Source organism: Bidens hawaiensis, unplaced genomic scaffold, assembly GCF_021521415.1.
Source record: "Bidens hawaiensis isolate Kalapana, Puna unplaced genomic scaffold, B.hawaiensis_p1.1 tig00064289_1, whole genome shotgun sequence".
Classification (NCBI taxonomy): Eukaryota; Viridiplantae; Streptophyta; class Magnoliopsida; order Asterales; family Asteraceae; genus Bidens; species Bidens hawaiensis.
The window spans coordinates 37,319-48,229 of record NW_027501486.1 but is presented as its reverse complement, the minus strand read 5'-3'; the positions used below and the strand labels follow the sequence as shown (position 1 = coordinate 48,229).

The window sequence follows — 10,911 nt, the reverse complement described above, 5'->3', positions numbered from 1 at the left end:
TGAGGTTTTAGGTCGGTATGTAGGTCTTCACCTCCCTTTGTCATAGTCAAGACACTACTACTATATGTATCTATCTATAAAAAAAGGTGATAATAGATAACTAATAAAGAACTAGTTTGCTACATAATTAGGAATTAGGTATGGTGGTAATTCTACCTAAATTGTTAGTTGAAGAATATTTTTCCATCCTCAAGTTTGGCTTCTTCTCTCCAATTTCTGCCTATAAATATCATTCATATAGTTCATTTGATTCCAATAGACCTAAAATCATCTTAAACTTTCATGAACCTATAATCTAATTAACAAGATGGGTTTCCGATGTTACCGGCCACTTTTTTGTGTTGTATTCATATCGATATTGTGTTTCATTTATACCCAAAATGCACCAGAAGATTATGTGAATGCTCACAATAAAAGAGGTTGGTGTGGGGCCTTTGACATGGAATACTACTGTCGCTCAATATGCAGAAAGCCAGGCCGATCAGAGGAAGGTCAATTGCCCCGTTGTCCCCCCACCCGAAGAATATGGAGAGAATATTGCAATAGGGTTTGAGATCTCGGGTTTGGAGGCAATAAGCGCATGGTTGGATGAGAAGGGTTATTACAATTATAGTTCAAACTCATGCCTACCTTCAATGATGTGTGAGCATTATACTCAAGTGGTTTGGAAAACGTCGATCCACATTGGGTGTGCGAGGGTTAAGTGCATGCAATCCTTGAATGATGCATATTATGTGGTTTGCAATTATCATCCTCCGGGAAACTATAACGGTGAAAAACCTTATTAGGATTGACAAGTGCTAGCTACCAACTAAATATATAGATCATTGATGTATATAAATGTGATAATGTTCTGCTAGTAAAATTAAACTGTTTGTAAAAAAAAATTCTATAATCAGAAATGAATATGATTAAAATAAATAAAATATGCCTAATAGTTTTCAAGCCATATTATATTATACTTCAAAAAATATACTTAATACTAAACATCAATGTTGGTGCCTACGTGGAAACTTCATTTGTCCACGTGGCAACTTTAGGGTGTGTCACATCGGTAACTTTTTTAAATATGCTTATGTTATAATTAGTAAATGAGCTCGCGCTTCACGACGGGGTCATATGTAAGACCAGTTGGTTGAGTCAAACCAGATTCAAAAACTTTCATTTTGGGTTTATTAGTTAATTTAATTTTAATTTTGAATCATTTTCTAATTGGATGATTCGATATACTTTGAAGAAGTAGAAAAATATCTCGGGCTATACATCATCCAATATGTATTAAGGCCTGGCCAGTTAACTAAAAAACTTTGGCAAACAATTCTTGATCACAAAGTTACACAGGTTTTGTCGTGGGACTCTTATCGTTGTGTAACCGCTAAAATATTCTCAGAGATTGCTAAAGATCTACTCATTTGGCTATAACATAATGCCAAATATGAGTTTGATAATAAGAAGTCAAGTTCTGATGTTGTGATGACTTGAAGGCACAATTCAAAAGACCCTAATCAGGATCACCCAAAGCCTGATTTGGATGAAGTCATGAAATGAACTCAAATAAAAAGAAAGTTGAGATTCTCAAAAGGAAGATTAATCTGAATGCTACAAGTCTCAACTAAATTAAGGAAAGAGACTGCAAGATAGGAGGACCAAGGTTGAAGAATGCATACAGGGATATGGGGAAACTTAGAAAAGAAAATCATAGTATCCTCAACCCACACCCTTGTTTGAAGTCAAATTGCCTAAGAAGCAAGGACATGGGACTAAAAATACTGCTCTAGTCAAGAACTTTGCTCCTACAAAAGCTTTAAGCTACAAAGTAAGTCTGATTCAAAGACAAGAAAGGGAACAATATGCAATTGATTTAAGTGCTACTGAGGCCAAGAAAAGGTTTGGATATGACATTAGATATCATGCAAGCCAATCTTCTCGACTAGCCCACCTTCAACTCAGTCTACAAGTCAGATCTCCTTAAGACCAAAGATTATTTGATGGAGCCACAACAAAAACGACTTCGATATTTTCTTAGAGTGGAAAAATACGGAGACAAAACATGTCATGTTCTTTGATTTACTTGGAATAGATGTTGAAAATCAAAAGAGGTTATGGAACTTCCACTTGACATGGAAGGTGATGATCCTTTGGGTGCTAGCTAGGAGAAGCAGTTCATATAGATCATCCGAAAAAGGGTTGGTTAAATGGTGAAGCTCAAATAAATGGTTTTGGCATCATCAATTCAGGGGAGATTTTTGGAACCTGAAAAGGACTAATGTGTGAAAGACCAACCAACCGATCATGAAAATTAGTTGTTCTTTATTCAAAAGAATAAAGAATAAAAAGATTGCTTCACAAACGACTGATTTGAAAGAAATGATGTTACGATACAACTGATCTAGAAGTAGCGCTGATAAGGAAAAGACGATATTGAAGAACTACCGGTGAAGATAAAAGATCTAAGAAGAAACAATTGATGGGCCTCATGAGTTGTTATGAAGACTTCAGTAGTTTGATTGTAATTGTATTTTATCAATAGCTTTTACATATTATGTTTTGTCAATTGTTTGTAATAGTTTCAGTTAGATGTTGCTTTCATCCCGTAGCTTATCAGCACCTTACACTTGTATAAAATGATCAAGAGAGTCTCTTGATCATTAACAGTTTACACACATATGAAAAAGTACAAGTTTGTACAAAATTAGAGAAGGTGCGCTAAGGGTGAGGGGGAGCAACCTGTAGTTGCAATCTTTCAATTCTAATTAATGATATGTTTTATCATATAAATTCTTAGCTTGTTTGTTTAATTTCCGCTAAAACTTACAATGATTAATTAACAACAGAACGAATTCAATCATTACGAATTTAGCTAGCAATTAAAAGTTAGAATTGTTTTAGTAATAATAAAACCAAGAACACCATCTAACAAGTGTTACAGTTGATCCTGACACAACAGTTTGAATCAATTTTTATAGTATAGGTATTATAGTGTATTTAATATAAGAATTAAGAGAGCATCTCTATTATTTAATTTCAATGAAAAGGGACCAAATTTCCCTACATAACCCACATAATCAAACATTTTCATTTTACTTTATTTGAAAAAAAACAGAGAGAGCCTAGTTGGTTTTGGTGCAAACTTTTCTAACTTCACCCTGAGAGCCCGTAAGAACTCCGACCCGACCCATTTTAACCATAGATACACCAAAATCCTTGAAGAATGTGGATTCATGGCTAATAGCCTTAAGCAAGTAGGCTTTAGTCTCAGGATCTGAAGAAACACTAGGTGACCCCGAGTAGATTATGGATAATCTGGGGGTTAAGTAATGTTTCCCACGAGGGTTAGGTCCGGCAGAGATGATTATTCTGATGACCTGCAAAACAGACACCGTGAGCTCGTCACTGAGAAGGAGGGGGGGGGTTCCTCCTTGTGACCACCCTCCGGCGTGAGAATCAGACTAGATTGCTCTTGAATATGTGTATATAAAGAGAGTTTGCTAGAGAAGATAAGATACCGTTCCAAGGTGTTGGAGTATTTGTAGCCGAAGGTAGGTTTCCAAGCAGGTACAGCCAGCTGTATAATATTCCTGTTCTACCAACTATGGGCTACGCACGTGCCATGCTGGTTGGTGAGTAGGCAGCGGCTGATAGTGACAAGGCCGGCTGTGTACTGTTCCCTTCCCACCAACTGCAGGCTGTGTGCGTGCCACGACAAGGGTTGGTGAGTAGGCAGCGGCTAATAGTGACAAACAGTACTAGAGCATGCTCCTCCTCGTACTGTTGTCGGTGAGCTGTCACCCTGTGATTGGTTCATGGGCTGCTTTGGTCAGATCTTGTCTATTTTGTCCATACCTTGGCAGGTATAGTACAAAAGATCTTCCAGAAGCATACGGACTGGCTCATTTGGGCGGGAGTATTCCCGCCTTGCTCATTCCTTCATGTGACACTGAATTATTGAGAGTTAGTGCCTTGTGCGTGTAGCCTTGCTATTAGTGCGGGTAGCCTTCCCTGATGGCTTGTATCCGCAGCTGCGGGAACAGGCGGGGTACTTCACCATTGGGAGGCTTTCCCTGCGGGAACAGCTGGCGTACTGCGCGTAAGGTCTTCATCTCTGAGCATGGTGGGTCCTGCGGAACCAGTTGGTCCTTGCGCAGACGTCCCTCTTCAAGGTGAGTCTTGCGGGTCCAACTGAGCTCTGCTGGGACCTACCTCTTCAGGATCATTAAGCAAGGCTGCATCTGATTCAAGAAGCCCCCTCCTCTTAGTCACTAGTCTGTAGTAAGAGTCATCAAACGTCTTGAAGCTCCCCGGGTCTAACTCAGCTAATGTGGTTTGGTCTCTCGGCTTGCACTTCAACTTTAATCTTGCAATGTAGTTTTGGTCCATGGTGGGATCCGTATCTCCTTTCCCGGTGAAGTTGTAGAGTCGGTTTTCAAATGACGAGCAATGAGACATCCCTATGGTATGTCCTCCTATACACGATAAAAAAATGGACATTAGTTACATACAATGTCAAAACTGATAAATAATTATATTTGATGGTGGAGCATTATTTATGTAAATTCACTTGCATAAGAATACCGAAGAGCGTACCGGAGAGAACAACAAGGTCTTTTGTGTTTAGTCCCCTCAGTGCAAAAGATTGTTTCAAAAACGTGATGTTTGCAGAAGGTAATGGCAATCCTGTTACAGGATTTATAGGTTCACTAAATAAAGACACTTTGCCATCTTTTCGGCCAGTTTCGACCTCCCAATGCGGTCCCTTGGTCTGTTAACAAAAGAGGGTCCAAATAAGAAGTAAGATAACTAATTGTTATCGATCAACACACAAAAATAAAGCATTCTAAAATTCGGGATTATCAAGAAATGTTTGTTCTGATTTCACATTAGATTTGAATAAGGATAAATATATACCGCGACTGTAACGTCTCTTGCAACAAGGGCTACAATGTCAGCACATGAAACTACACCCGGACAGGCTTTTTCTAACACCAGCTTCACCCTATCAATGATATTGTAACCTCTAAGGCTGAGATTTGGAGGAGAGAATTTCTCGGATTGCTTAGTTGTTGAATCCAATAAAATCGACCCATCACATCCCTACGATATATTGCAATGTTCATAAAACAAAATTAACGTGATACTCAAAGAAGAGAAATAAAATCTTCTAATAATATAAGATATTACAAACCCGAATGAAGCAGTCGTGGAAGTGCAATCTCAGCAACGGGCCAGAAAGAGACGGGGCCACTGCCATAACTTCCTTGATGACGTTCGATACTATTTTCTCCGCATGCGGGCATGATTTCTTATAGAACCCTACTTTTAACCCTTGGCCTTCTGCTTGCAAACAGATGAGTGCTAAAACCATCATTTGAAGCACAAAAACTCCAAATGAGCTCTTGGGAACAGCCATTTTGAAGATAATTGCCTTTCAAATTTTAAACTTGTTTGTTGGATATTTGTATTGCAATTGTACGTAATGTGTTGGAGGTTTCATTTATAGTAGACTAGAGAGACCTTGCACTTGGAATATGTCAAGGGTGTGGTATATTTTAATTATCAACTTCATGAATGCAAAATGGGATGGAAACTCCATGCATGTTCATGAACAGGTATGATTTGCACATGCTCCACGTTAAAAGAAAAGAAAAAAAAAGTAACTACTAGGTTAAAATCTGTCAATATCGAATACGTTGATAGGTTATTATAATAGCTTAAAAGAGTTGACATTGAACCAAGAACATGCCATTCTATAATTATTAACCAAACACATTACCGTACCTTATCTCAATAATAATTATTAACCAAACACATTACCATACCTTATCTCAATAAAATATAAACTATTAGTTTAATAATGAATATAAATCCCAATTGTTATTAATTTAGTTTTTGGAGTTTTACTTATCTAAAGAAACAATTTCCAATGTCCTACACTTTCCAAATATGGTTTTAATTGTTGGTTGTTTCTCCATGGGGTTTTTGCAATGTCCTAAAGAAATAATTTCCAAATTAATATTTGTTTAAACTGAAATACTTTGTAGAAACCTACAACGACCTCATGACTCAGAAATTCCAAGTTCTAAATATGAGTCGAGTGTAATGAAAATTAAAATTCTGAATAGGATTTCTTGACGCTTAATGCTAACTTAAGGATTTATTACAATTATTGCTACTCGTTTCTAAGGTACGGGTTCTACGGTCTTCTACTTGTAATATTGTTTTCATCAATCTCATAGTGTACAAATTTTGGGCCCATCACTCGTAGCAAAATTTAAATTTGTTCATTGGTCAATTTATGACATCGCTTTAGTCTTATTCGTACTTGATTTATTGGTCATCAACACCCCATGAATTATTTTGTTTAAGTATCGTATTGAGTCATTGTTACACATGCGATAGGTTAATTCCTTATGCTCATTATCGCATGTTTCTATGATTGTTGTTTATTGACATTGACGTTGATTAAGTATAGTTTATTGTTCTTATATTGCCTTTTATTTATATATAATGTTTCATTGACCTCAATACCCGAGTACATCCACCTATGGGGCCACACGTTAATTTTGAGGCACCATTGACGTGCTCTATCTGTGGCGGAGCGATTAGTCCATATTGACTCCACATCGATATTGTGTGCTAAGTTACTGCACATACTGTTATTGTGTGCTGAGTAATAACACTTATTGATTATTGTTTCAGAGATGTATGGATCGATCATAGGAAATCATTGTCGTTGATAGAGGGATAGGTGTGAGTGCCCACATCATATTGGTGCATTAGTCTGTAGCTAATGTACATATTGTATTGCATGGTATATTGTTATTGGACCATATGGGTATTTCTTTATTAAAATTGCTATTGTATAGTTTCATGACTTCATCATTGATTGTTCAACATATTGTATCGTCTTATCGTTACACAGTTAGCGCATGGTATTGTCTTATTAATTCGTCATTGATCGTTCACCGTATGGTATCATCTCATCCTTACACGGTTATTGATTCGCCATTGATCGTTCACCGTATGGTATCTTCTTATCGTTATTTGGTTATTGATAGTTCAATGTATGATATTGTTCTTATTGTTATATTGGTAGTCATTGTTAATTGTTATTGCTATCGTTCTTTCACTACTGAGCAAATTTTTGGTTCACTCGTATTTATTTTGGTGTATTCTCTTGTTTTTAAGCAGGTACTCATGAGAATTTGGGAAAACATGTGATTAGAGAAAATAAAAGTTTATATTATGAAGTTCATGAAGTAAAGACAGTTAAGTATTAAATTTAATAGACCGTTATAAGGCATATATCACATTATGGTTTTGAGACTCTGATTGAATCGCTATTAATTAATAAATCTAATTAACCGTATTGTGTGACACACCAACCCTAACCAAGACAGGGTGTTACACCTAAACTCGTGTGCTCTAATATGACAACATTATCAGTCGAAGATGCCTCCTTTTAATTACACCCAAAGTGCATGATCCTAGAACTATTAACGAAATCCCGACTAATTACCTTGAGTGGATCGATTAGCAAGTTATCTCAAAAGTCCTTGCAAACATGTTAAATAAATGGCTATTGGTTCTATCATTTCGGAAACTTATTCCGGATTTCTCAAGGATAGATTCATCATAGACGGTCCTCTAGTAGTTAATGAAGTGATTTCATGGGCAAAGTTCCAAATTTCAAACCTTATTGATGAAAATTGACTTTCATAAACCTTTTGATAGTGTAAACTAGGACTTCTTTAATATGGATTATGAGTCAGATGGAGTTAACACGCTACAACGTTCGTGTGTGGTTTAATATTTTTACGTCTATGTTCCTCGTTTAACGACCCCATCGCAACACATGAATTCTAAGTCGACTCAGTTATTCTATTCTATGTTTTATGCTTCGGTTTGATTTTTGCTTGTTAAAGTGCCGGCATGCATGGTTCAACGTGTTACGTCTGGTTTTCACTACTAGAAAGCAAGTCAATTTGCAACAGCAGTTTTTGTGGCAAAATTGTAGTAAATGGCTCATAGCCACAATTTTCCGACAAACCTATTTTTAGAGAAAAAAAGCCGTGGCAAATCATGTTACTTGCAATTATGCGACAAATTTTGCTTTAAATTTACTACAAATTCAAGTTGTCGCTAAAAATTCGACAAGGTTGCCACAAAAGTTTTATTTACTTTTTCCTACAACTTATCCACAAGTTTGTCATTGATTTATAAAAAATATCTTAAATTATTGATAACATTAATAAAGTAATTAATCCGTAAAGATATTAACTTAGCTAATTAAATTTTAATTGCGACAAAATTGTCACAAAACAATAACAGACTTTACCACAACCTTCCTACAAATATGTAAAATATTTGCCACAAACTTCCTACAAATTCTCAAAAAAAAAGTTGCCACAAATTTGACACAAAACTTTAAAAAGATTTGCTACAAAACCTTGATAAAATTTGCCACAAACTTTACACAAAAATAGGATAACTGGTGTAACAAAATTGCTACAAATGAAAATTATTTATTTAATGAATTTACAAACCAAAATTTTGCAGTAAAATATTGCTGAAATATTTAAAAATTCCCAAAATTGCCAGTTTACAAACTTGGAATAAAAATAACAAGCATCCGTCGTGACCACACGTTCTTTAATACAAAACAAATACATTACAAAACGAAAGTTTTTACTTGTCCGCAAATTTCTTAAACCATGCTTCTATCCTTGTTTTTTACGAATCCGTAAATTTTTTAAACATTTCTTCCATCCTATTTTGCCATTCCTCACGTTCGACGTGTTCTTTTCCCCACTCCAGTTCGCGTTCGACACACTCTCATTCACGTTCGGCCCATTCTTCTTCCCGCTACTGTTCATGTTGTTCTAAGAGGGCTTGTATTTCTTTTTGGGACTAGCACATTTTCAGGTTTCGCTTGAACCTTTTGGAGCTAAAATTTGCCAAAAGATGTATAATTAATACATATTAACCAAATGTTTGTTGATAACACATATACATAGCAAAATGGACTCATGTTATTAAGGCTTCAAAGAATGTTACTTTTGTTAATATTGTAACACATATACAAAACAAAATGATCTCTTATAATTAACTTTAAATAATGGTAAGTCATATTTTTGGATATTAATCCACATATTAACTAAAGAGTTAATCTAACAAAATCATTCCGATGTCTTGAAAATAATATAAAAATCGGCTAACAATGTATAATCCTAACCTAACATTTTACATGCCCAATCCGATGTTACCAGCACAAAAAAAAATTGATTAACACTAAAGTCTATTTTTTATCATTTATTAATATATTTTCAAGATATAAACTAATCTATATATAAATATATATATATATATATATATAACCAGTCCAACTAGCCCCCCAACAACAATGCCAAAACAATACAAAATTAATTTTTATAACAATCATCATCGTACTCAGTATATCCCACCAATAGCAATGCTATGGTAGGGTCTGAGGAGGGTAAGATGTAGACAGACTTACCTGGGATAGAGAGGCTGCTTCCGGTGAAACCCCCGGCTCGATAGTAGTTTTGCATCAAGCCTTGGACATAAGGCACATAGCACTCAATCATCGGGACACCGGCTGATCGGTGCATGTGCCCTTGTCTTTCGGCTATCAACGCCACCACATGATGCCTGATTAACCTTCCACCACTTTTAACGTTATTTTCACGAGATTAGTAAAATAACGTCAAAATTAGTGCAATTTTACTTTTGCCCACCCGAGGGTTCACACATACATACATTATATGCGCGCACCGCAAGCAGGGCGTTTTATAACAATAATAATAATTAATAATAATAACGATACCTTTTTGTGATTGCCGAGCATCACCATATGACCTGCAAGTTGTAGAGGATGGTGTCCCTGTCACCACAAAAAGAGGATCAGCAGATCCTACCCCGAACAACGGGCGACCCTCACACTCGGGATGCAAACTCTCCCACACGTCAAGATCATCACAATCCATGTTCCCGTACAACTTTTGAAGTTGTTGCATGTACGAGACCTACAAGGTATCAAAATAGAATGTTTGATATTGTGCTAAAAGTTAATAGAATTACAAACAAATAAATAAAAATAACTCACATATGAACATTTAGCAAGCGGGTAACAAATTTTAACTCGTCCATGTCTTTTTCTCTGATCTCCCCATCCCGAAATCTCTTTTTGCACTCTTTGAAGGCATGAGTCGCAATAAACAATGACCTATATTTAACCTTATTGCCTTATTTTCCCTACATAAAAATGGGTAATGTACTTGATAAGTGTTAAATGTAAAAATAATTAACATAACTTATGATTATGATCAGTTTACCAGCAGAGACGGTGCTCATCAATTCCTATTGGCCCGCCTGTATGACGACATAAGTCATTCTTGCGGTTGGCTCTCCCGGCTTCAGACCTTTTTATCAATTCCCTTCCATCAGCATCACAACCGTCGCCACCATCGCCACCACCTTCACCACCACTCCCACGATCGTCACCATCACTACCAAAATCATATTCATCACTATCGCCCATGTCATCTAAATTCCCATCTAAATCATCATCATTAGGTATATCCTTTGATGCATCATGTAATGTCGTAGTGGTATGTAACAACCCATCTAAATCATCCATCGAATCACTGCTATCCACAAGGCTATAACTTCCAGCTCCGCCTCTAGTACACAATGTAACTATGTGACCTTTTATAGAGGTGTGAAATGGGTATGACCTGGACTGGCCCGAACCAGAACCGAACCTTTTAAAATGGGTCGGTCCGGGAATTGAAACTGGTTTTACGGGAATGGGTTTGCTGGTTCTTGGGTTTTACGGGAAATGCAGCAACTTTAATATTATTTAATTAGGAATTAATAAAAATGCAGAACCGG

The 10,911-nt window shown here is 36.4% G+C and overlaps 2 protein-coding genes across 2 annotated transcripts; one reads left to right on the top strand and one right to left on the bottom strand.

Moving 5' to 3' along the window:
• The first annotated feature begins 401 nt into the window (after nt 1–401).
• Nucleotides 402–788, top strand: LOC143604210 (pathogenesis-related protein 1A-like). The gene has a single exon (XM_077080762.1). It carries the CDS (start codon nt 402–404, stop codon nt 786–788), a length of 387 nt encoding a protein of 128 aa, XP_076936877.1.
• A 3,367-nt stretch (nt 789–4,155) lies between these two features.
• Nucleotides 4,156–5,415, bottom strand: LOC143604209 (peroxidase 27-like). Its single transcript, XM_077080761.1, has 4 exons — nt 5,183–5,415; nt 4,906–5,091; nt 4,585–4,759; nt 4,156–4,463 (listed from the first exon to the last, which is right to left on the bottom strand). The coding sequence occupies exons 1-4, from the start codon at nt 5,405–5,407 to the stop codon at nt 4,156–4,158; spliced, it is 894 nt and encodes a 297-aa protein (XP_076936876.1). The 5' UTR covers nt 5,408–5,415.
• Nucleotides 5,416–10,911: the final 5,496 nt, after the last annotated feature.

Bases quoted from the DNA above. Each gene is read 5' to 3' on its own strand.
- LOC143604210 (XM_077080762.1), top strand. From the start codon at position 402: ATGCTCACAATAAAAGAGGTTGGTGTGGGGCCTTTGACATGGAATACT.
- LOC143604209 (XM_077080761.1), bottom strand. From the start codon at position 5,407: ATGGCTGTTCCCAAGAGCTCATTTGGAGTTTTTGTGCTTCAAATGATG. The intron at 4,760-4,905 runs GTATATATTTAT...TTTTGTTAACAG, and splicing joins CAAGAGACGTTACAGTCGCG to ACCAAGGGACCGCATTGGGA. The intron at 4,464-4,584 runs GTACGCTCTTCG...TATCGTGTATAG, and splicing joins AGACCTTGTTGTTCTCTCCG to GAGGACATACCATAGGGATG.